Here is a 27780-nt window from a genome sequence, read left to right on the forward strand (position 1 = left end):
ATTGGTGAAAACTTTGACTCTCTGGTGGCACTACAGAAAAAAAAAAATTATTACACACGGCTAGTTGCCTTCATTTGAAAGTAATGTTACTTTACAATATTACTTTTTGTATAGAATAATGCATTACTTATTACATTACCTGTGCGTGGCTCATTCATGCGTTTACATGCAACAGTTACTTTTTATTAAAGTCACCCTCTTATATTCATAATAGTGTGACAATGTAGAACAATTAAATGGCCTTAATATTTTCAAACACATAAAAAGCCTTCAACAAAGGCCTGTAATGACATGATGAGACACAAAAACCCTCAGGGGATATTTTCTCGGATGGTTCACTGGTGGAAGTGGCGCAGTGTGGATGAATGGAAAATCAAAACAATAAACACTTAATTTCGGCTGATAACGTGCTATGTGATATCGTTAATATAATAATATCATCTGAAACTGGGGTAGCAATGCATTATATTACATCATCACTGATAAAACATAATATATTACTGTAAGGCGTTATTTTTGTAACCCCCCACACCATTGCTAAGACATTTCAGCTTAAGACGTGTTGGTAGGTATATTAAGGTATAAGGTAAACCAACCTGCTTCCAGTCTTTTTTAAAATATTTATTTCTGTATTTTTTGTAAAGCACCTGCTAAATTTGTTTCAAAAGTTGCTGTTTAAATTAAATTATTGTTATGTGAAGCCAATAGCCTCCGGGCCCTGGCTCCATATTTAAAGGAATACTTCACCCACAAAATAATCATTTCTAAATCAGCTACTCCCCAGTGTTACCTTGAGTTTATGCAGTAAACTTTGATTTTTTCTTGCATGCATCATCAGTGAACCATGAAATTTCTATATAAACTGAAGTCATAAGGGTCCACGATTGACAATAACAAAAATATATTTAAAATATCAAACTGTACGCATCTGGTGCAGTATAACCCAAGTCTCATTTATCCGGTCGTATGCTCAGTACTTTCCAAACACTTTCACTAAAATCATACTATTTAAAACATTTCCACATGAACTGTCATAGGGACAGACAAGTAGCACGTTTGGGCAAGCGCGTGTGTTTTAACTCTTCAGTGGAATGCACGAGCAGAGTTTAAATACACACACTTGCCCAGGCGCGTTTGAAATAGTGAGATTTTATTTAAAATGCATGTGTTTTTGGAGTACCAAGACTTTGCAAACATATGTTTTTTCATAGTTTTGCTGTTGTTAAACACTTTTATTTTCTTTGTTCACTGTTCAGGCATGCTGTTTTCTGCACAAATTCAACATAACGGGATGAGAAATAGACATATAAATGATCATTTTACAAGTGAAGTAATCCTTAAATGCACAAAGAAAGTGATGTCATGTAACAACACTATAAGCCCCACTGGTGACCTGAAGGAAAAATCTGCTCTCTTGTTTTTCTTGAAAAGTAAAAGTGGAGTTCAGACTCAGGTGCAGAGCAAGAGCCATGCAGCTAACACAGATTCAATTTCTTTTTTGCTCAAGGGCACTTCAACATCTGTCACGGGGACTAAACCTCTGCACGTTATTCCCGCTAACACTAACAGCTGACACCACAATGAAGTTACATGTCACCAATATTTTGAGGAGGGAGACTTGGAGATTCACAAACAGATCTTTTGGAGTTGAGGTTTGAGTCATGCTGCAGTCTGTTTACTCTGCAAACAATGGATTAAATGTAATCAGAGAGGATGTTTTTGCTGCAGTGCTCCTAATTATTTCAAGAATTGAAAACATATTTAGTAAAAAAAAAAAAAAAAAAAAAAAAATCATTTTCCTGCCTGCAAGGAGAAATCTGACAGGCCTGTTTTGTGGTAACAAGGATTATGTTGGAGTGAATGTGCTGTTAAGTGCAGTTTTGAACCAGTGGGCGTCGCTGTTTCTCACTAATAAACAGCTGGACAGCAGACCTGAAGAGATACAATAATCAGTAAAAGTCTCGTGACATTTATAAAGCCGTCCTGAAAGTGCTCGTGCTTTTTAAATTCTCATAAAGGTGCAGATTAAATACTAAACTACGAGACTGTTTTTGTGTGAAATAAGAGAAGGTGACGATTTGGGACACGTTATCTTTTAATACTTGAGGTATTTGCATCCATCTGTACGTCCCACCTCTTGCTTCCAATTATCCAGGGGGCTGGGACCGGTCTCCAGACGCAGACTTGTGATTGGCTGAGTCAGGTGTCAATCATAAGCTTGTCCTGTAGCCTCCTGTTGGCGGATACGATCCACACCAGAAGTCAGAAAGTCAAATTTCACCAAGGGGACAGAAGAGGGAAGGGTAAATTATCCGGTTATTTGGAGTGTTCCTGTCACACATAAGAGTAAAATCTTAAAATTAGACTCTGAAATATTTTGAATTTTTTCGTTATTGGTGTTTTGTCTTAAAAAAAAGGAGGTTAATTGGACTTGAGGACTTGTTGGCTGCTTTCTCCGGCTTTTCCAGCGCGGCGTTTTTGCGCACCTGAGTCCGCGGCTCAGCATGACTCTCAAGCATCCGAGAAACTGAACTACCATGGTGACAACACTACCCGGTGACATGCCTGCTGTGGAGAACATTAATTGCGCGAATTTTCACTGTGGACTAACCACCGGAGTCCAGGTGTCAGCAGGGAGAGCTGATGTGGCCGTTTGGAGGAGCGCACCAGTTTGATGTCAGCTGGGATTTGACAGAGCGCAGGAGTTTGGGATGCAAGAGAAACCCTAGAGAGACAATCCCCGGCGACTTTTCCCTGGATTCAACACGGGCTGCCCGGAGCCATGGCCTCTGAGGTGGTGTGCGGGCTGGTCTTCAGGTTGTTGCTGCCACTGTGTCTTGCAGCTGGTGAGCTCTTTCTTTAATCCACACTTTTTACGCATCTTAATTGGCCTTTTTATAGTGCTGTGCGCGCGCCAGGGGGCTTGGATAATGGACAGAATAACAGTTAATCTAATACTTTATCTAATATTATCACAGGAAGCAGGCTAATGTCTTTTAAATGCCACATTCACCTCTTGACATCCACTTTTTTTAAAAGTAATTTTCTTTTATTTGGCACACCCAAAGAGAAAAGCTTAAGACAGAAGAACTGTAGGGTCAAAATGCATGTGTGAGGCTTCATTTGAAAGTTTACACCTTCTAGTTTCTGATATGTGCTTGTTTGGCATGTGGCTGAAACACAACCTACATCAGATCACTCAAATTGTTCTTTTTGGTTCCTCATCTATTATAAATCATATTTGAATAACAATAGGGCATGCTTTATGCCAGAATGTGCAGAATCCTTTCTTTAGCTTCCACGTCTTGTCAGGTACACCTGTTAAACATTTAGGACCTCTGTGGAGAAGTCAGTTAACATGGCACACACTTTTAATAGATTACCAAGAAAACCACCTTAAACTCTGACTGCCACCAAGTGCTACTTTCAGAGCTTGTTATTGTTTTCTGCTATATTTCTATATAGAAAATATGTTACAAAGTAAAATCATTTTAAAACACATCAGGAACCCCAACCCACAACTCGATTACATGTTCAGGTAAAATTAGACAGCTGGTAAGGCGAAATGGGACAATCATGGTTGCTTTTTAAATGGTTAAATCAGTTTATCAGTGCAGTTGTTCATTTATTAAATCATAAATCTGTTGTTATTTACTAAAAAACATCGTCCAACTTTTATACTATGATTTCCCTGTTCTTTTGCTGCCAGGTGCCATATTGTCTGAGGGACATGTGAGTGTGTGTAACAGTTACGGCTTATTATATTGCGGCTGACATGGACTCACCGCATCGTCTTCAATATTTTTTATGTTACAAGAGTACTAAAAATGGCTGTAATATGACAGGTTGGCTCACAATCTCATAAGTCGTGACTTTATGGAACCTGGTTGCGTAAAAACATGCTGGGATCACCTAAAAAAAAAATCCCAATTTTACCTAAATGCATAAAGTACTTATTCCAAACATTTTCCCATAAAAAGTAGAGCATATTGTGAAAATGTTTTGTTTCGAAAAAAATAACATTTAATAAAATGCAACATCCTACAACATTTTTCATTACCTTGTTGTTTCAGCTGCTGGACTCATATTACCCAAATAAGAAAATCAACATGCCACATGTCTTTCCTTCCTTTTGGGGCCTGCCATTTTTTGACTCTTTGCCCTGTCCATACTAGTCATCTCAAACCAGTAAATATGATGTTTTCATGTAAAGCACATTTGTAGCAGCAACTCAACATGTTTGGTGACTGGCTGATGATATTAAAAAAAGCACAGGGTGTAAAACTTTATTTGTCCCTTTTTACCTGATGTCCCATTTTACCTGAATTCATCTGTGTCTAACCTTATGGGAGCTGTGGGCTGTTTAGTTTGTGGTGTTACTGGTGTCCCTGAACATCCCCAAAATGCTTCCAAGCTTAACCAAAAGCTGTTGCTTATATTTCTCGATGTGTGTCTTGTGGCAAAAATTCCCTTTTTTCTTTTTTACACTCGCATGAAAATCTGTGAAATTAATTCAAAATCTGAGGCACATGAGTTCAAACCTAAAGCAGTTAAGTATGCAAAATCTTGTAAACAGAAATCAAATCAATGATTGTGTGAACATCTAATTAATTTTTTTTATGATGACTTGATTTGATTGATTATGACCTCATGATGCCGGAGGTCACAGTTCATTTAGGTCTGTGTGCTCGAAGATGGGGCCCAAAAAAAAAAAAGCAATAGACTGCACAGAGTGAAGCACCAGCTATCATACATAAATTACAAACCAGAGCAGTGTTGAACCAGCAGCACTCTTCTCCACCTGGCTGTCACCTTTTATTGGATTTTCGTAATGGAAACAACATCGCAGTCCCTGCAGAAATAACCTGTGCAATGTGCACAATGTTTATGTCTCAGTTTGTTTGATAGCAAAGTACTTCTTTTTCTACTTTCAAATTTTGAAATGCTAAAAAAAACTAAATTTTTGCATTATTGTGCTCAGAATTAAAAGAGAAACTATAAATTGCAGTTGCATTTGTGGCTCAACTGTGAATCAAATTGCAGCTAAACTGTGTTTATTTTTTTATAGCATTAGAAAATAATTTCTGTTGTTTCTTGTGTGGTTTCTTAGTTAAGCTTATTGCCTATTAATGAATAATCAATCTTGTTATTGATTGTGTAGCTGCTGACTGGACATTTGATGCAAGCTTAATACTGTTAATTAACATTTGAATTGCACTGACAGCGTTATGGCAATATGTCTTGGGTAATTTCACATTCCTCTGGGTTTCAGTCAGCGGTGGAGGTTTTTTGTTTTGTTTACAGCATTTGCAACTTTGTTAAGAAAAGCGCTCTGCACAGATGAAGTGGTTGTTGCTGTGTTAGTGCAAGTTTTCTTTGATTCACTCTTTTGCTGTGTAGATTTAGAAGACTTTGGCAGCTTGTTTGGCTTTCGGAGTGACTTTTTGCAGCTTTAAACTGACTGGAAAAGCCTCACTGAATGAGAAGGCACACACTTAAAACGCTGATTTGTGAAGATGAATCTCAAGGCATGATCACACCTCACAGACTTGATTAAATGCAGTTTACTTTGTGTTTTAGTCCTGTGGTAGGCCGCAAGTGAAAAATTATTAGTGTCTAACCGCCACTGAGGTTCCACTGTGGTGTCTGTGTAAGACTTATGGGGCTGAGGTACTTTTAAAGCTAACAGCATGCTTTCTATAGATAAGACCCACTCAGTACCACCATAATGCATCACTTGACAGCCCAACGCCCCCTTTATTTCCAAAAGCAATTGTGAGGCCATGCATTGTCTCCATTAATTCGTGGAAAGTCGTTTTAACAGTATGAATTAATAATGCGGTTGTGAGGGAGGGAAGAATTGCCTTTCCCTTTTATCGTAAACATACCTTTAATATTTTATGTTTTTTCAAAGTGCAAATGAGTACTTGTCATTCACCGCAGCTGTGCACAGTAACTGACAGGATGGAGGAAATGTAAAGTGGAAAGAAGGGAACATATACAGGAACAGACGGCGGATTTCGCCAGCAGCATCACCTGATCAGAGGCCTGCTTTCCTTCATTGTTTCTGTTTGACAGACAAAAATCCTGTTGTAATTAAACAGAATTGATCTGGTGGAAATCAATAACCATCAACCCATCAGCTACTTTTTTTAAATGTTGTAAGCCTTGTCGCAGGGAGATAATTTTAGATTTAATTTTGGTTTCTCTCTTGCTTGGGTTCATATTGGTTTTTTTTTGCCTCAGTGCAGAAAAAGCAGACAGGAAACACACTGCAGATGCTATCTGACTCTAAACAACCACATTATCCTTTTACTGTATATGTCCAGTGGTGTAACATATGTTACACACTGTCCCTTTGCTCATGTTGTAGTGAAAGACTTGTCTGCTGACGTTACATAGTCCGTGTTTCCTGTTGGCCATCTGACAGCACCTCTATTGAGAAGCACAAAACTGCTGGGCCTGTGTGTACACAGTCCCCTCTACCACCACCACCTAACACACACACACACACACACACATTTGCACACAGCTACAGTTTCGCTCATCAAACAGGCTGCTGTTTATGCGTTTACTGGCAGAGTTTGGAGTGTGGACATGATTATGAGCATGCACTTTCACGAATGTCTGATCTGATATCACACTTGGTCATGTGAGTGTACAGACGGAGATGCTTACCTGCTGGGAGCATCAGTGCAATCATGATGAAGAAGATTTTAATTTGGACTCAAGACAAAATAAATGTATAGAGACATTGTTGTATAGTTTCTGTGTTGTTTTGTCACACATCCTGAGGCAGACAGTTATGAAATCATACTTGTCTCCTGTGATAAACTGTCAGAAAATCCAAACAAATATGAACAAAATCATTTCAGTAAAACCACATTAAATTGGGCAGAAACAGAGCAGTTGATCTGAAAATGTGGTTTACTAAGGGACTGTACTATACTCATCAGAGTAGCTTTTTTTATATATCATGATCCTCCTCAGAGCTACTAATATTTTTCCTTGCCTCCCTGAGTGACTGGAGTAAAATGCATGACCTTCCCTTCATCATAAATGACCACTGATATTTCACAGTTTCTGGCTTTGATTGATTATTTGATTTTGGAGGTTTTTTTTTTTTTTTTTTTTAAAGAAATGCATGCTTTTCAAGTGCACTTGTGGGTTTTGAAGTTCCAAGGGTATTTAAAAAAATACAAAATACAACCATTTAAAGTTGAATGTCCCTCTCCTAATCCAAATAAATAAATAAATAAACCTAACAAATAACCACAACCTCCCCAAGTGCTTAAAAAATATTCAAAGTGCCGCCCTAATTTTGCACCACCCCCTCCCCTCTCATAAATAATTTAATAAGAGTCCCTAAAAGTCATGTTAAGAAAAACAAGCCTTTTGACTGTTGTTGTTGTAAGTGTTTTTATACGAGTGGTAGTCCATTCTGAGAGATATTTGTACCTAGAGATATTTATACAGCTGGTAGGCTATTCTAAAAGACATTCGAGCTGACAGAATGACCTACGCTACATTTAACTCTATTTAGACACATGGTAGGCCATTTGTTCCTTACAATATGATCTACTCATCATTTAACTCTATTGAGGTAGGTGGTAGTCTATTCTGATAGACGTGCACCTGACAGAATGACCTATTGCACATGTAACTATTTATAGAGGTATCAGTCTTTTCTAATGGATATTTGTACCTGAAGAATGACCTACCCTTCATTAAACTCCATTTATACAGGGGGTGGGCCATTCTGATATACATTTTTACATTACAATATGATCTCATTATTTAACTTTATTAATACAGGTAATAGTCTTTTTCAATGGATATTTGTACGTGAGAGAATGACCCCCTCGTCATTTAACTCTGTGTAGCCTACATTTTGTCCATATCTCAATAAATCATTGTGGGTTCTCAAGTTGAAAGTCACTCTATATATATCTGGGATTTCTTACAGGCCTCGAAAAATACTCTCAATAAATATTTATCTTTCTTCTTTCATTCAAGTTCCAACAGTCTAATCAGGTACATCAGCTCAAAACTAAGAGGTATTTTGGTGAAAAAGACAGTTTTCAGGACAATTCCAAAATATATGAAAATAGTTTGCACTTGCAGGATCTCCAACAGTCAGTCTGATTTTGATAAAATTATTCTGGGCATGGAGTACAGAAATAACATTATTCCAGCTACATTGTCTACAGGATGGAGAGCTTGTTCTTTTCCAATGCTCTCTACATTAAATTATCAATTTGGCAAGTGACTGAAAATAAATTGGCAACAATTTTGATAGCTGTCTTATAGTGTAAGTAATTTTTAAGCAAAAATGGGAGAAATTCACAGTTGCCAGCTTGCCTCAAGTTTTTTTTTTTTTTTTACTCATCTAGTAAATGAGCATGTTTTGGTTATGACTGTACATAAGACAAAATCATGCCAAGAAAGACATCAACTTAAAATCTGTGAACTTTTCACATTTTGTTGATATTTTACAGGCCAAATTCTTAGTCAGGAAAATAATTGAGATAAATAATGAAAATAGTTTTCAGTTGCAGCCCTGATTAAAACAGCTCCAAGCAGATGTGTTATGTCATCTGAAAGGCATTTTTACTCAGTAAACAGTTTTTGTTAGTTAAAATCAGTATTTGGATTTTGGATGTGACATCCATCAACCACTTAGTGTCAAGTTTCTTAAACAATAAGGCTTTGCTCCGTGGTGGTATAGACCTGATGTGGTGTGGTCGTTATTATGTTGACAGGGATTTAAATTCCTCTGTTATCGCCCAGTGCACGGCTTAGCCAGGCACCACACCACCTTATCTCCTATCATGACATTTATGTTTTTGGGCTCAAACTCTGAAGTCAGTTGGACTTGATTTCACATTTAGGGATGCTTTGCTTCTCTCGGGTCGAGGCTTTGTGTGGCTGTAATAATAGCTTTTACTGAGAGACAAAAGCCCGATTCACACGTGAATGGGGAGTTTTTGCAGTAATCTGATGTCTGAAAACAACGGCAGTTTATTTTCATTCCCCGTGTAAAAATCCTCAGATGGTGAGTCATACAGCGGAGGCAAATGGTCAGGAAGACTGCGGTCAAGTAGCAGTGGGAGCAGAGTCATGCAGATACAGATGGATTATCTGTATAGATACAAAATGGGTTTTTTAGGTTTGTAATCAAGCAGATGAATAATGTGAGCAGCAGGCTCCAGACTACCAACTTGTGCAGGTTTAGAGCTTATTTAATGCTGCATAAAAGCACAAAGATAAAATGAAGTGGGTGTGGATAGAAATGCTGCTGTGTGAGACCAAAAATGAAAGATTGTGAGTCATTCACTCGAGAGACTTAGGTCGAAAAAGTACCTCGCAGACTTGTTGAAAATGTTTGAAAAGGAAAAAAAGATGAACAGTAATGACAAAGTGCTTTTTTCTGGTGTTGTATTGGCAGTTGGACTGTCTGGCACATGAAGTCGTGCATACCTGAAACTTAATCACATGATCTACAGATGTTGGTGGTTTTCTCAAAGATGACAGCCCCCCATAACATTTATTAACTTTTGTTAGTTTTCATTGGTCTGTTTCTGAGCACAGAGGTTCACTTACTGTGGCGCTCCAGCAAGGGATAAGTCAGAGCCAAGTCAGATGTCAATGAATGGGTCCTTTGAGTGTGCAAAGATAAATATAAGCACCATTTTCAGCAGTTAAGTGTAATTTTTCAGTAGTTCAAGACCAGAAGCGGCCGATCTCTGCGACTTAGACGGTAACTCACTCGGGCGACCTGGTTGTAAACTTTGTGCTTGTTGATATAACCGCTTCGAGAAATTTCGGAGGTCAGACTGTGTGTCCACATTTTGTACAAGGTTACTGTGCGCTTCCCTCCCTCACTACCCCCTGACCTAAAAAATGTTCAAAGAAATAGTGTGGGAAGTAGCCACTTACATATTTTGCACATACTAAAGGAAAACCTGAGAAGCTGTGGGTTGTAAATGTGGTGTGAAATATTGTCCGAGCTGATTATACAGCTGTAAAAAAAAAAAAAAAAGAAAAAGAAAATACCAAAGAATGCAAACTCAAATGTAGTCGAGGCTTCAGTGGGGAAATGGGTGTGTGGTTCATTTTGAACGTGTTAATTGATGTTCAGTCAGCAGGTTATGTGAGCTGTTTAACTGGTAAAAGCCCTGATCAGAGCTGATGGTCAGTCTGACTCTGGGAAATGAGGTGCGTTACGGATCAATACATCAATTAATGGTTTTTGGAAGTCATGTTTGCACTTAAGCAATTTAACTTTCATCATGAGCTCAAAAGACTTCCTTCATGTGCCTCCACGGGGTGTGTATAGACTCTGTGTGTGTGTGTGTGTGTGTGTGTGTATGTGTGTAGGGGGGTGTTCGGGAAGCAGTGAGTGTGTGGAGTTACATAATCCAGTGTCGTGTGGTGTGGTGACACATCCTAACTACTGAAACAGTGCATTATTTTTAAGCTTGACTGAAGAGTAGGGCTTTAACTATCGATGTCACAATTATTTTCATCTGAGATTAATATGTTTTCTTGGTTAATTGATTATAATGTCACAGAGCAGTGAAAAACATTCATCACATCACATCTAAAACCCGATGATATTCAGTTTAGAATGATATAAAACAGATCAGTGCCAAATGCACACGTTTAAGAAGCAGCAACCCATTTTTTTCTCAATCAGATAGTTGCTAATTAATTTTATCATTAATCAGCTAATCACTGCAGCTTTTATGAAGTTGAAAACAGTGTTTTTTTTCAGTGTGTTTATTTTACCGAAACAAAGATCAGCAGTTGTCTTATACTTGACTGATGTCCTTTGTGTCCTTAAATTGATAGCTTGAGATTTTTGAAGCGGGGTGTTTGAGATACTATCCCTTTAATATTCGTTGCTGACATAACTGAAATGAAACAACATTTAATAAATTGAGGGAATGCAGGAATTTCAGTGAAAATATCAGAAAAAGTATAAGTGAATCAACATTAGCTGTCAAATCTTATTTTAGGCCACATTTAAAAAGAGTTAAACCAAACACTCATCGCAGTGTTTCGCACTCTTCTCGCTTCATTTGTTTGTGTTTAATTCAATATTTTCCTGTTTTAAAAAATCAGAGGTCCATCATGCATTTTAAGGGCCCTGTTAGCCAAGCCGACTGTTGGCCGCCGGTCAGTGTGGAGCAGCCAGCGAGCATCTGTCATCCTAGTTTTTGTGGTGTGTCAGACACCGTTGGCATTAGTCAGCCCCTGTTGGCTTTTGGCGGCTTTTTAAGATGGCAGAGCTCATCGGTAAATGAAATCACAGTGCAATGTGTTGTTTCCCCTCTCTGTATCGTTGGCTATACTGTCATAAAAAACAGCAAATGACAAAAGTCAAGAGGGCATGAGTTCAAAAACAAACTTGTTATATTGTGTAAGCTTGTTTTTTCAGGCATTCAGCTCTGTGCTAATTGGCGTCTTGTCGGTCTTCAATTTTCCCTTTTGAATGACAATTTCAGATTACCGCTGCCTGCTGGTACGGAGAAGGGGCTTGTCTTTTGTGTTCGATTCAAGGGCAGCTTTTTTGTCTGAGACTCTTTTTTAGACTCAGCACTCGGCCTTTGTCACAGCTAGTTCTCTGATGTTGGTTTGGTGTGTCTGGGCCTGAAGGACATCTGGTGCATGACGCCACTCTGTTGCAAAGCTTTGAGAGATTTTATGTTGTTTATTTTATTACTAAATAAGATCCAGTTTCAATAGTGCTCACAATCCATGAAATGCTGTGAGATTCTTTCAATACAAAATCTTCACATGTGATATAAAGCTGTCGCAGCATGCACATGCAGAGCTGACCGCAGGCGGCTCGGCCAGTTAATTGTCTCTTTTAGCACCTCAGGACTATTGTGTGATTATACTTCAAAACAAATGTCAGTAATCCCCTGAATGACTGAATTAAGCTCTTTTTGTCATACAGGCCAGATGAGCAGATAATGGGGCTTGTGAGTGTAGTTTGGTTAGAGGAATGTTCTGGCTTTTTATGGCTACGAGCAGCTTTTCTACATCAGGAACATTTTAATGAGTTTCACCACATGTTTCTCTCAAATCTGTGTTTAGTCGATCTCGATGACGACTCCTGATCAGGCAGCTTTTGTAACAACTGCCAGCTTCTTCTTTATTTACTGTTAAAATGTTATGTAATGCACACATGTTGAAATGGATTGTTGTTTATCACGATCAGACGGTGGATTTGCTGATCAATCTGCATTTGTGTCTTTGTCTCTGCAGCTTGCCTGTTCAGGTACAATGCCCTGTCCTTCGTCTACCTCATCTATCTCCTGCTTATCCCACTCTTTGCAGAGCCCACAAGCACAACAATGCAAGGTAAGATCCATGGTGTAACTCTCTTTGATATTTCACGTTTGATGGCTTTGGATTTGTCCATCACCTGAAGAATCTTGACCGTTTTCCCAAAAGCCTCCAGTTTGAATTGCAATATTGTTCCCTGTAATGTAAACCAGCCCTTCTCTAGGGGACTTGAATTTCCTTGAGATGAGGATGGATTTGGCACAAAGTTCAGCCCATGAAAGGTTATATTGGTTAGCACGGGCACGAGTCCATCTGTTATAATAAAAATGATCCAGAGCCAGCCAGATCTGAGACAGAACGTCACCCATCAAGGCCAGAGCTGATGTCCACTTGATGAAAATTAACATTTTAGGCTTAGCTTTGGTCATTTGCACAGACAGTGTCCACACTGATGTTAAAACAGGAACACACAAGCTGTGCTGCTGAGAAAAGAAACCAAATAGCTGTTTTCAGAGAAAAAACAAAACAATTTTGAGATGAGGGCTGTTTTTGATAATAGCTAACCACTTCAATTATCGAAGAGGGATAGAGAAGTTGCTCCTAAAGCTCCACTGATTCCTTAAATGGTTTTATTTTGTAGTACCATGATCTGCATGCATGTACAATTGTTACTAATTAACCCTTTAAAACCTGAGCAAATTGGCTGGATTCCTTTCAAAACCAGGGAGAGAAGGCAGTGAGCAATTCAACAAGAAACTACCTAAAAATTATTGTCAGAAATAACAAAATGCCAAAATGTCCACCGGCCCGCTCCAGCGCGGACATGTCCATCAGCCCGCTCCGTAGTCCTCACAGGAGGATGTGGAAGTTGTTTACCGAATTAAGGGGTGGCCTTTATTTAATGAACTCTTTTCATTCCTAACTAGTAAAGGCAAAATCCAAAACAATAATCTTTCAGAGTTCATTAAATAAAGGCCATCCCTTCATTTGGTAAACAACTTCCACATCCTCCTGTGGCGATTACGCAGCGGCCACTCGACCTCTGAAGAAAATCACAGCGGACCTCTGAGGCCGAGTTAAATGAGGTGATGTTTCTCTTTATTTATGATGAATGTGGGATCGCAGTCACAAACTGCAGCCGCGCCTTTATGCACTCCTCTCACCGCAAAACACAACACACGTAATGTGGGTTTCTGCAGAAGACCACATGCAGTGTTTAATAATACATAAACCCATATTGGTGGAGGGAACAACATCCAGTCCGAGAGCCGTCTCTGCTCGTCTCCAACTGAAATAACAATCAGGAAGTAAAGGAGGAAGAGAGGGAGAGGAGGGAGCAGAGAAAGTGGACCACTTACACTCTCATCAATAGTTAAAGAGAGAAGTCTTCTAGTAAAGCTCACTGTTCATGTATCTGATAGCACTTCAAACGTGGGTCAACACGTGGCCGTTACACGGCCCTTTTTATAAATATAAAGACCGTCTAAAGGCTTATTTATATTACCTTCACATATAATGACAGAATTGATCATTTAATATGTTGTAAACGTCACTACTCACAGACTCCCATGATTTTTTATGTTGGGGGTGTACCAGTTCACAAATTAATTAATGGTTAGGTTCAATACAACACAGTGGTGTCACAGTTTGTTATGTTTTTGACACAGCCAGAAAAGTTAAAATGCTAGAGAAATTTAATTGATTTTTTATTTATTCAATGTTATTTTGATTAACTTATGTATTAAAACTAACATTATAAAGTATGGCCTCTTTTGACTTTGAACAATGATGGAGCGATATTTGAGTCTTGTCCTCATAGCAGCATAGAAAATAAAAACAGCCCCTTATGAAATATGAAATGTAGTCTTGTAGTTAGAAACCAATGCAAACAAAGAAAACAATTATGTTTTTGAAATGTCAGAGAAATGTCCTTTAAAAAAAAAAAAAAAAAAAAAAAAAAAAAATATATATATATATATATATATATATATATATTTAAATGTAAATTTATATAATGTATATTTAAATGTATGAAATGAACATAATCTGGTCTTTTTTTTTACAAAGCAGGAATTATGGTATGGCTGAAATGGTCTCATTAAAGTCAGCATAAAGCAATTCAGTTATTTCTTTTTTAACATATTATACATGTTAGACAATACATGTTGAAAACATGTGTAAAGACCTGCATTGGAGTTCAGTCTCATTTGAATTACACTGCACTGCCCTCATGATCTCCGGTGACACTTCTCCGTTTAGTCTGTATGTGTAAGCACTCAGAAAACATTATGACGAAATGAACACAGAGTTTGGACAGAAGGCTCGCCTGTACCCCCCACCTGAGATTGTGTGGTGTTGCCCAAATATATGATATACACATTAACACCATAAACGGTATATTAAGATGGACGTGTCTCCACTTACTCCTACTATACAAAAATCTTTACGGTATCAAGTTCCTGCCCATACATCTGTCCGACCAATTACAAGCCGTCAGTCATATTGTCACATCCCCTTTTTATAACATTAAATAACTAATTTAAACCAAACTTACCAGAAAAACAAACCATTGAACAAACATCAGGGTGATAAGAACGACTTTAAATGACAGAAACCATCTTTGGGAAAAGTTTATTTGATGTATACTTTGATCAAGTTGATTTAGCCTCACATTTGGGGGCTGATTATGCCGTCCATCTGTTATAATTTATGGTATAACACCAACAAGATGTACAACGTGTACAATGTACAATATTTATTTTCCTAAACTCTCTCTGTGGGCATTGACTACACCCCTAAAAACTAATCTCTGTTTATCAAATGACTTATTTAAAGTTGTTTTTTTTCCATGAGAAGAGAAATTCCTTCATTCGTTAAATGGCTTAGATGGAGCTCTACACCTTTGTGTGTATATATGCAGATGAGTACCACAGCTCAGCAGCTCGCCTGCAGCTGAAGCGTACCTGCTCACCTTTTACTTTGCTCATCAAACACACAAACCTCTGCTTGTACTCATTAATAGATAACACGAGCCTCCAGCTTGACTACGTTATCATAAAGCTAATAATGGGATGATTGTGTTAGATGAACCTTGCATTTTGAATAAGAGACATAAGAGACTTTGATTTGTGTGAAGTGAACAGCTGAAAGCAGCCCGCCCATGGCTGCTCCCTTGGGGTTGACATAATTCCTTTTGGTACACAGTAATTCACTAAAGTTTACACTTAGAGGTGAAAATGCGTACATGAATGCATTTAGCAAGCCGAGGTTTCCCTCAAACAGATGTTTTATTGCAGAACAGGTTGCACAAGTTAAAAAATGAGATCAGCATAAATAAACACTTGTATGCTCACTATTAAAAGGCTGATGTATAATCAAAACTTGGCTTTATGTTTTCCTTGCCAGCAGAATTTTTTAAATTATAATACCAAAATAAAAAAGTTAATCTATGAAAGCTCTCAAATGTTTGAAGCAGATGTGAGTAAATGGTAATCAAAGTAGTCCCAACTCACAGTATAACAGCCTCTTCAATGCTCTAAACTGTACACTCATTCTTTCTTCTTCTTTTTTTAAATAAACTGTAAGCTGATGTCGACACTTTTTATTTATGTAACTTTTAACCAGACAGCGTTTTCCTCTGAAGACGTGAGATATGCTGGTATTATGTGGGTTGTAATAGCATTATTTTTGGCTTGTATACGGTGCATTCGGAATATGCATCTTCATCGGGGGTTTTACTGCAGTTTGTGACACATGGCCCTTTGTCAGTTTACTGTCAGCTCTGTGTGTTGTCATGGATACTTTATATACAAACTAACTAGTGTAACAGTTTGGTTTGCAAGGCTGGGGTAAAAAATCCATACAGCATGGCATCACACTATTTTGTGTATGAATACACATGTTTTTTTTTATAATTTTATAATCATAGCACTTATTATCATGCAAATACAATACATTACACACTTTGGTAGCCTACTAGAATAATAAAATCAGTTTCCATGAAACACATTTAGCTCTGACAAAATAACTGAGGTGAAAAAAAACAGTCTGGAAAACTTTATCTTTAAAACTTTACAGATGTTGACCAATTTTCCCTTTGGGTTACATATTTTAAATTTCAAAAAGGGTGTTAGATTGCAATATATCACAATATATGTTATCATAATACTCAGCAAATTGCAATAGGTTTAAAATTAATTAATATTGTACTGAGACTGAAGTGTCGTGGTAATATTGTATTGTTGGGCCTCTTTTGATCCCCTCCCCTTGGTAGAAATGCTTGCCCAAAAGAAAAGCCCAAATTTCTGGTTAGTAGGAGGAAACACACCAACTTTTAAACATTAAGAAAGACTTGGATATGACCTTTCCAATAAGGTGGTTGAAGGAATGAAAGAGGGAGGCTGTGTTTGCATGGTTCAACAAGTCCGTCATCGGTAGAAAACCTTGAAGAAAATACTTTTTTTTTCATGTAAAGAAGCAGAATGACGAGAGGTTTTGCGGCTGCATGTAAACAGGAATATTTATTTTCATAGGCAATATAAATTGCTTTGTGGGAATATTGTCTTTTTTGGAATAAGGACAAAGAGTGGAATATGTAATGCATGTAAACGTGCTCATGTTGTTGTGTTTACTGTAGCAAAAACATGAGAAAAGAAAATATCGTGCATGCAAGTTGCCACAGGCGCAGATAATATTAGTTATTCCTCTGGTGTAACACCTGCCAGGACATCTGTCTGCCTCAGCTGTCTGTCATCAGGGAGGGGAACTGCCGGCCGAGAGAGCCGCAGTATGAGGAAGTTTCAGTGAGCAGGGTCTTAGTAACAGGATTATTTTTCCCTGATTATGAAATGATTGGAAAGTATAATCATTGCAGTTCATTTTAGGTAAATATTTGTCCGATTATTGAGGGAAAAGGGATTTAGTTTGGGCACGATGTGATTTTACAAATTGTTTAAATAACAGCTGGTTGTGGTTGAAGATGATTGCAATAGTATTGCAAACATTTATGTGTAATTTTTAATTATCGGTCGTCCATTTAACTTTGGTTTGTATATATGTAGGATGAAAAGTAAAGTACTTTCTACACTGTGGTTTTAATTATGTGATTATAATTGTGAGCAGATAATCTGAATCTCTTGCAACTTGACAGTTATCTCCTCCCTGCTGGCTGTGGTATGTAGCATTTAAATTACTCACTTAATTAATGTATAAAAAAAAACGTGCAATGCAAAGTTACAGAGATACAGATCTCGTCCTGCAGAAAAGAGACTACATTTTTTGACTTGTTTTAGAGGGAGTTAGGAGCGGGATTGAGCTAAATTCAGTGCTTTGTTTTGATGGTCTGTTTCATTTTGTCTGTTGAATCTCAAAAGGACGTGCGGCAGTTAAATCTGTAAAGTTAATTCAAACCAAATGTTACGACATGAATAATTCATTAGGTATAATTTACTTTAAAAAGCCACAGCAGCACCGTGTGCCCAAGGACATGTCAGAATACAAGACTCCAGTCCTAACTGGAGAGAAACAATATCTTATGCAACTTGTTGTTGTTTGTGATTTACTCTCTAATGTCGTAATTGCAGTATTTGGCTCCACATCCCCTTGAAGGCATTCAATTCTCAGTGGAGGTGAACAAAATCTAAACTGTTGCTCTCATATGGGCAGCAGGCATTTTAAGAGCCTTTACAGTAGGTGCTATATGCCTTGTTGAATGGGTACGGACATGACAACTTCCCTTTGGGGAGTCTTCAGTACTGTTGCATGAATTTGTATAAATATTTGATGTTATGGATGATTTATCAGGTTTATGTTTTAGCTTGTGGACTTCTAACAGAGGGTGTCTGGCTTTAACGCATCTCCTAGTTCGGCTTTTTAAAAAATCCATCTTTATCGTACCTTCTGAGTCCCGAAGACAACTTTCTCCTTTGTATTGTCTGGCAGGCGGTGGTGGAAGAAGTAAAAGTGAAGTACAAAAAAAGCAATACCACAGTCTAAACTATGTTAAGTAGAAGTTGTGCCTTCAAAATTTTAATTAAAAGTTAATAAATAAAGCCTCCTTAAAGGGAAAATGGACAACTTTTGAACTTTCCCCCCCAAAGGGTTTCCAAGTAGTAATGCTTAAGAGCGCTGGATTGCTTTCTGTTTTTTTCAGAGCATGGGGTTGTAGTTTTTTTATTATTCTTTTTTAGTTAATTTTTATTTGGATAGAGTTTCAGCGGTTATTTCTGTTGTTCCACTGTCCGTTGTTTTCGCTGCTGGAGATGGTAACTGCAAAGAACTTAAGCTGATGCTCTTAAGTAACTGAAGATAGCTAGCAAACGCTACCAGATTACAAAACGCGCTATTCTTCTCCTGTTTTTATTGTGCAGTGGTTTTTGTGCATCCTTTGTGCTGTAAATCAAGCCTTCGTTTTCAATTATCATTGGTCATTGGTGTCTTCTTTTAAGTCTTGCACTGCTCTGTTGATTTTAAATTCAACCATTTTCTTTATATTTTTCTTTTGTGCTGTTTTTTCGCTGTGTGCGTTTTTTTTGTAATTTTATGTGTAAAGCTCTTTTTTTGTTACATTGATTTTGTGTTAATGCTATTAAAATGAACTTTATCATTATTACAATTTTATTATAATTGTTCTATAGCCTATACATTGTGCAATCAACATTTACTTTATAATAATATGTTAACACAAAACACGTTATTTTAAAGAAACAAAATTGAAAGTACTCATAATACAGTGGCCCATTCAGAAATATATCTCTAGATGTAGGATTGTAATTAGTGAAGCTTAATGACGAATACTGCTCCATGTGAAGCTAATTTCAGCTACTTTATATACTGCAAGGTAGTTTTAATTCATAATCATAAATCATAATTTATGAATTGATCAAAAGTAACCAGTAACGATATGTGTCATATAAATGTAGCAGAGCAAAAAGTACAATGTTGGCTTCCAAAATGTAGTTGAGAAGTATAAAGTAGCATATAATAAAAATAATGATGAATGAATGTACTTTAATGTAAATGTTCTTGGTTAAACTCCACCTCTGCCTGCAGTGAGTTCTCAAAAACACCAAATTATTGCCCTGAAAACATTTCATTGGCCCTCTCTGACACGGTGATTTGGCAACACCATGTGGTGAAATCAGGTCTGAATGTTGTCAGATGGTGGCGATTCTCTGATTGATTAGGGGAAAAGGTGAAAACTGTGAAAACTGAACAATGCCCTCTTTTTTGTAAGCCTTTAAAAGTGCTCTTGGGACAGCGCTTTGAGAATAATGAAGTCATGCAAATACTAATTAGAGATGAGTGTCAGGCAACCAGGACAAACGGCCGTTTTGCAGCAAAAAGCTGTGTTTGAAATAGGAAAAAAATCAGAAAGAGAGAGCCAAAGCGGTTGTGTTGTCCAGACCTTTTTGGACCAATTTGGATGCAGAAGCCCTCTAACAGTCCTCATACCTCCATATTTACAAGCATTCTTTTCCCACTTTGTGAAAGCCCAGGGAGTTACAATGGGAAATTAGCACAAATTGCTCTCACTTCAACATTTAATTTGCCTGCCATGGTCTGTTGTTGCACACATTTGATAAGGTTAGCCCTCAGTGGCCTGAGGCTCAGCAGTAGCGCTTCACCCCAGCCAGGATATTGTGCAATACGCTACAGTAAAACTGTTATGTGTTCCCTGCAAGGATGCAATAAATTTAATGAGATGGAGATGTTGCACTGTGAAGAGCCAATGGACCAAGCCGTGCAGATATGTGGGACAGTTTAATTTTTATGGGTTTATAAGGGGCATTACTGTCATTTCTTCATCAATGGGTGCCATCAAACTTGCTCTTCCCTGAGGATGAACATTTTTGCAATAAGAGGCGGTCTGAGAAATCCAACTGTAGTGAATTATCACCATAACAACTCCTGAAATTATCCCAAATACCTGTAGGTGCACTATAAAACAGCCATGTGTTGCACAGCTGTGGCAGCTCCTCACACTCCTTCCCTCCCAGGATCACTAACGTCCACTCACAGCTGTATTCTTTACCTACACCGGTCAGTCGACACCCACGTATATGTTGCTCTTATTGTTGCACACAGCCAAGTTTTGTGTTGCAAACAGCCACAAAAGCCAAGAAACTTAAGACTCGAACAAGTATAAAAGCAGGTTTTGGTCCTCTCTCAATGAATTACAGAGAATTAGAGGTCTTGTGGTCCACCAGAATGTTTATTTGACTTTTCAAGAGAAATAAGCTTTGCTGCATGGTAGTGTTGCCAGCTCTTAACCAGGATATGTATTATGATCCACAGAAAATCCCCCTTGGGTGCTCTCCCAGTCACCTTCACCTTTTTTTTTAATAACTTAATTCATTCAAAACAGCTCCAGACTTCCCAGCTGATCATATGAATATGGATCGTTGTTCTCAGTGCTCTGCCCTTAGAGCACTGTGAGAAATCAAAAATATCAGGTACTTTTTTTTTTCTTTTGAATCAATTTTTAGAGTCATAAAAATACAGTTTTTCACAGATGTTATTGGAAAAGAAAATTCCAATACATTCCCTCTGTACCATTCAACAGAGTAACCTCAGTTGCACAGATAAAGTACACATAAAGAAATTCAATGTGACAGTGATAGAAAGTAACACAAAATTAAACAAGTGAGAATTACAAAACTGGCAAAATTTGACCAAAAAAAGAAACAAAAAAGACAAAAAAAATAATCATTTCAAAAATGATTAGAGGATTACTAAAAACTGCAGTATCAGTATTGATGACGTAGGTTAAAAGAACATCAGGGACTTTTCAATGTTGCACAACCCCAAAAGGATCAAAATGCCACTTTTGTGTCTGAAAAAAAAGAGACAAAGCAAAGAAAAGAAACCTTTTCTGCGTTTCAGTGCATGAATAACATGTGGAAATCCTTAAACTGAGTGGTGCTGTTGGTGAACTCACTGTAGCTGCTCTCCTCCTCCAGGCCACACAGGGCGTCTGCTGCAGTCCCTCTGCTTCACCAGTATGTCCTTCCTGCTGCTCCACATCATCTATCAGATTACCGTCAACAGCCTCCTGGCCGGGAAATCCATCACCTCTGACTTCAACTGTGAGTACAGTACACTGCAGCCTTTGTGGCTCCCGGCTCGAAAGGTAGTCATGTTTGTTGTGTATTTTGTAATCAAAGCGACCTGCAGGTCAAGAATCCATAAAGAAGGTCCAGAATAGTTTTGGCTGATTCGCTGTTTGCAAACCTTTGAGAGACATACAAGAAAACATTGAAGCCACAATTAACACCTTTAAACTAAGGTTTTGATATTAGTTAAACTGTGACAATCGCTTTTGTTTTGGTTTGTATGAAACAAAATTGTTTCCAAATAAGTTTATATAAAGGAAACACTCTTGCTGTCTATTCTAATAGAATACATATTTTTCATTGCACTAATTTACAGTTAAATTTCAGTGCATGTCCTCTCAGTGGTAAAAAAAAAACAAAAAAAAAAACATAACCCTTTGAAACCTGAGCAAATTAGCTTGATCTTTTTTAAAAACATGGGAAGAGGGCAACAGGCAACCTAACAAAAAATGGCCATACATTAGCAAAAACTTACCTAAGAAGATCTGTAGAAGATATGTTGTATGAACATTTAACAGGGGTTAGTACTTTGCAGATACAAACATATTTGCCTTTGTAATAATGGCCAAAAAAGCCCCCCAAAAAAATCTATTATTTACACATATAAGCATAAATACATGCATAGATACGTGAAGTTGGATTTAAACAGAATCAGGTAAAAATAGAAAAACTGGTTACACACAATAAAAACCCAAAATAAAATGGGTTTTAAGGTGCATCTTGAGAGCATCAACAGACTCAGCCTGTCGCCACCACGCCTCGGTAGGCGGATCTGAGCGGTCTGGTGGTGATGTGAGGGGTGAGAAGTTCAGAGACATACGCAGGGCCGAGACCACGGAAAGATTTGTTGACAATTAAAAGGATTTTAAAGTTTATACTGAAATAAACAGAGAGCCAGTGAAAGGATGCAAGGATAGGAGTGATGTGGTCTCATTTTCTGGACCTTGTTAATAAGCCAGCAGCAGCTTAAATAAATTGTAAACAGCCAACCTGAGAATTTCCTTGGGTTGACATGGTGCGACAGTTGACACAAAGTGCAATTAGTAAACACATTATCAGGTGGTCCAAACAGGAGTCAACCTCCGTAACTCTGACAGCTCACTCATTTGAGATCTCTACTTGTGTGCCACACATGTGAGTCCCATCCATCAGACAGGCTGCTTTGTGCTTAAACTCTGACCCGAACTATTGATGCAGTGTCACAGAGTTATATATAACCAGAGAAGGTGTGGAGGGAAAGTTTCCATCCAGAAAAACTAAGTGAAGACATGCTCCATTTGCAGGAGAAGGTAAAATATGCTCCGCAATAATGATTCAAGATTTCTAGTAAATATCCTCACTCTTATTGCATGTTGTCACATCATGAAGATTTATGAATCTAACACATTCCTCGGTGTAATTAGCTTCCTTGTGCCATATGGCGACTTTAAAAATAAAAAATACGAAAAAAATACTGATTCCTGCTGCCATTAAAGCAAACACTGTAAGCTACTGACTCAGTGTTAGGAAGGTGTTAATAGTCGGCCTTGGGCCCCTCATGAAACTGTATCAAACTGTAAAATTTGAATGTGTCTAGACGGCACAGACCTTGACCTTGTGTTCCAATGACTTGTTCTTTCTAATGGAGGTAAGTCGCTCTCCACCGTCCAAGTCCAGCCAACTTTGCTCAGGAGGCAGAACGAACCTTATCGCCTCGGGCAGAAACACTCAGAGCCGTTCAGAGAGGGTAGACTAAATATTCACTCAAGGGAATCTTTATTGCTGAATTGAGCTTTATTGGGCATCAGCTTTTTAGCAGATCAGATACTGGTGTGATTTTGATCCATCTGCTGTATATATCTATGTATTATCTGTCAGATCTGTATATTGATCTGTCTATTTAAACAATAGTTACTCACATACACAGGATTGTAAAGGTGCTGTCACACCTGAGCTGTTTTGTCTGTTTTAATTGAGCCCTGGTGCGTTTTGTCTGATAGTACAGTTTGTTCGGGCTGATGTGAAAGCTGTTGTTGGTAACCTTTTCAAAAATAACTTTTTGTCATATTTGCTGAAACTGCCACTGTATCTACACAGCAGTGCATGAGGATTATCTGTGAAGAAATTCATGTTCCTTTGCCTCCTCGTATTGCTTATTACAGCCAAAGATGTAGCAAGATCAAGGACGAAATGTAAACTTTGTTCAAAAAATGACTAATAAGTCTGCCTTCCTTCTTCCCTTCATCCCCACACATGAAGGAAGACAAATAATCAGTCTCCAACACAGCTGTCAATCACTGCTCATGAACGACGTGATTTTTTTCAAAGACTATCTGTCTCATATAATACTTTGTAGATGTTGTGACGGTTTCAGCAAATATGACACAAAGTTATTTTTTATAAAAGTTACCAACTGTAGCTTTAAGACCTGCTAGTATGGCCGTAGACTCTCACTTTTGTTAAGTTTTACGTCTTCAGTAGGAATAAATGTGCTCAGGGCTGAGTGCCACAGACTAGGGAAGAACTGAACATATTGTTGGTTTTGGTCTTTTCAAGGTGTTTACTGACAGTAATAAAAATTTAGAATATCATTAGCATTGTTTTTTAAGAATAAGACTGAATCTGTTCAGACATCTTTTTCAAATAAATTCCAAATTAGCACTGACAAACATAATAATGACTACAGGAATTTGATTTACCTGCCTGTGATTAAACTATAAGTCAGAGTATTCGGGGGTTTTATTTCAGACTTATCACTACAGTGAATAACATCTTGACTCATTATCTGCAACATTTAACAACAGAGTCCCTGTACGAGCTTTAAATTGAACAGCCGGTGGATCCTGGTTGTCATTTGACAATTAATGAGGCACCGGGTGGAGAAATATAATGTTGCACATTCATGAAGAAAAACTTCACACATAGAGCTAAAGAGACACTAAAGAATGCCATTTTTAAAAAAAAAAATCACATAAAGTCTGTTGTGCAGCACCACTGGGATGATTTGTGTACATATTGTTAGATGTCTCCTTCCTGAAGTCATCTAATCCCTATTTTTATTTTGGGCTACATATGCAACAGGAAGTCAGACATTACTCTTTGTCCCCTTTATCTGCCTCCTGCATTTTGCGTAAATAACTTATCTCAGATTTCTATATTTGGTATTTAGCCCTTGACACCCTTTTCCTTTTGGCAGCCACGTATAAACAAGGAGTCCTCCTTTTGCGGTGAGGCCGTTATCCTCCTCCAAGATAACTTCATACAATTTCCTCCATTCGCTGTAGCCAAATACACCATTAGAGCAGTAAACTGAGTTGAGTATGAATGAGAAAACCTTTCCAAAAACACTAACACCTCCGGCTGTTAGAGCAGGTCAGTGACTGGTCGCCAGATGAGCCGGGGCCGGCTTCCTTTGGAGTCATCATCTGTCATTCCTTTGTTTGTAAACGCAGTTCCCACCATGTCGAGTCAGCACAGTTGTAAGCGAGTGTTAGTGGCCGTCAAGGAGCACCAGAGTACTTTCCTGTGATTGTCTAAACTTTTTAGCAGTTATTGCACTTAGTGGCAACCTCCACCCATCTGCAGATTAAGTAGGTTAAAACAAACCATAAAAAAGGATTTGCACGTTTGATTTGGCTCATATCTGATGGCGATGGATATTTCACCAGCTCATAAGGACTAAACGGCCTGTTGAATGACTGTTTTGTGGCCAGCTCCTCGGGGATAGTCTTCATTAAGTCCCGCATTGTTGACCTTTATCGCCCTCCGTATCCACACATATCCTGCCCACCATTCCCCAAATGCGAGACATTTACTGAATTCTCCCTCTGCATACTTATTGTTCCGGTTACAGTCATGACGTGCTGAAATGTTGACGCTGCATATCACCAGTCTCTGCAGGAAAAGGGCAACTGGCATTAGGCCCCAGAGATAGAAGAGAGAGTGCAAAGAAATGCTGTGCTGAGAGGTTAACGGCCCAGCAAGTACAAAGAGGTGTTTTATGATGTTCACATAAAGTCTGAGGACAGGTATTTTTGGTGCTCAGTGAAAAGCGGCCTCGCCTCGACAGGGAGAAAGTCTCAAACTCTCTTCTCGAAGTCTCCATGCTGAGCTCAGGTTGTGTTACACAGTATCCCTCTCCTCATCCTATGGATCAGACTGGCCTGACGTTACCTCTGGCATTCCTCATGTATGATATCGGTTTCCTCTTACATCTGTGAGCTCAGTTTGGGCTGGGTGAACTTAGGTGTTGCAGATGTTTGGATTTGGGAGTTCCTGAAACAGACTCTGTTTTGCCTGTGGTTACTGAGCTGATATTTTAAGATGAATAGATTTTATTTGAAGATTAAATGGGGCATTTAGTGATGTATGACCTTTATCAACCTTTTTGGGAGATGATCTGCAATTCCAACATTGGACCTCATCTCCTGTGAGTCACCACGGTCTGTTAAAGTGCTTTGGCTCGTAAAAGCACAAACTCTAGGCAGGTTTCCATTACAGATTTGGGCAAAATTTAAATTATATTTTTGAAATGTCAATAAAACACAATTGTGAGATGACTGTTTTTCCATGAAGTGATGTAATGCCACTTCTCCTCTCATGATGACATTGCAAGAAGCATGCCGATGAACGTTCAAAACATTAGCAGCTTTATTTCTATTGTACCCACCGCACTAGCCGTCATTATTTTAAATTAAATGCGGCGCAGGCGTGTTATGTGAGCGATAATGGAAAGGCAAACGTCTTGTATGTAGAAACAGCCACGTATGAGGGATTTCTAGGAGGTGATAGTTTATTATAAATTATGTCACAGAATTACCATAGCTTCTTAAGCACCTTTCTCTCAGGTAATTTCCATGTTAGTAATTTACTTAACTTTCCTTTGTTTTTTTTCTTTTTGTGCTAATTTTCAGATAGTTTTCTTGTACTTTTTTACTTTTTTTTGCAATTTTTTTCGGTATTTCCTCTGAAGTTACTTCATGTGCTTTTTAAAGACATCGAACCAGTTTGCTAAGGTTTCATAGAGATAAATATTGTAACAAAGAATTACTTTGTTACATTACACCACTGGTTTTCAGCAAATTATTCAGCATAACGTAACTATCATCAATATGCAATAATGACCTGTGATGTTTGAAAAAAGTGGAGAATAACAAAGAGTAACAACCGATTTTTTCATTTGCTGTTTTGACTTTCAAGGTTTTAAAGGTTTGTGACGTGTTGCAGCACAGTTCAGTCAGTTACACACTGAGCAGTTTAAAATGGGAGTAGATTTGGGGAGCTGGAAGGTTTCTTCACAGTTCAGTCGGAGGACGACTGTGGGTGTTTGGGGTCAGAGGTTATGTCAGGGGTTAGTCATGAGGGATCCTCCCTTCACAGATGTTTTGTTAATTTATTTTTAAATTTCAGGCACCACCTCGCTCCTCTCCTCCACATCCACCTAAACCACACAACACATAACATCTGTGATAGTGAAGCTATTCTTTCAGCCATTTTATTCACTGATGAGTAATAAAGAAACACCAGGGTTTGCACTGACAGTCCATTACCGCTTTATTCACCTTGAGTGGAATTCAGTTTCCTGTTTCTGACAAAGTGCCTAACAGACACTTGACTCATTGCTTTACTGGATTCTCCCTGTGTGTGTGTGTGTGTGTGTGTGTATCATTTAGGAGAAAACCCTTTTGTAATTTATCATCTGTCTTATCTTTTTAAAATTGTTTTCTGATTTATTCTGTTATTTATTATCCAACATTCTCAATCCAAAGTGACACCACTTTTTTTAAACACCTGCTATTGCGAGAGATTAATGATACTTTTTAGCACTCAGGGCTGTATGGAGCAGGTTATAAAAAATATTTGTTATAGCCTGAACCCTTTTCAGAGATATTGAACCATGATTTAGAAGAAATGGGTTAGTTTTATTTGTTCTTTTTCTTTACTTTCTGCTTTAGAATTGAACATTTCATATTGTAGTTCAGTGGAAGGCAAACCGCTGCTCCGAAGCCACATGTAGTTATTTAGCCCTTCTTCATTAGCTCCCTGTGGCTTTGACAAAAAAAAATACATGCAAATCATTAACATTTTATTTTTTTAACACAATTGAAATGTGTAGCCTTAAAAAAAACCCAACAAAACATATCATTACCTCAAATGTGCACTCAGTGTTCATGGCGTGGTGCCTTTTCTCAAATTTTGATAAACCTTAATAGCTGTGGTTAGCCCTGAATTTTTCTAGAGAGGTTTACTGTGGATTCCTGATCCAAAAAAGGAAAATAGAGAATTTAAAAGTGTTTGGACAGATATGTTAAATATCACTGCCAGTGTTGCAAAGTTAAAGTACCAAATAATTACAACTGGCTTGCTGCAGAGGCCTCTTGCTGCCTCTGTG

General features: G+C 38.1%; 1 protein-coding gene across 1 annotated transcript in view; it reads left to right on the forward strand.

The window, feature by feature from the left end:
• The first annotated feature begins 2295 nt into the window (after positions 1-2295).
• LOC121951149 (piezo-type mechanosensitive ion channel component 2) overlaps positions 2296-27780 on the forward strand; it is a 99476-nt gene continuing 73991 nt past the window's right edge. Inside the window, 3 exon segments of the mRNA XM_042497396.1 lie at positions 2296-2846; positions 12277-12372; positions 21258-21383. Coding sequence (XP_042353330.1) covers positions 2783-2846; positions 12277-12372; positions 21258-21383 — 286 coding nt within the window. The 5' untranslated portion in view covers positions 2296-2782.

This window comes from Plectropomus leopardus, chromosome 12, assembly GCF_008729295.1.
Source record: "Plectropomus leopardus isolate mb chromosome 12, YSFRI_Pleo_2.0, whole genome shotgun sequence".
Lineage (NCBI taxonomy): Eukaryota > Metazoa > Chordata > Actinopteri > Perciformes > Serranidae > Plectropomus > Plectropomus leopardus.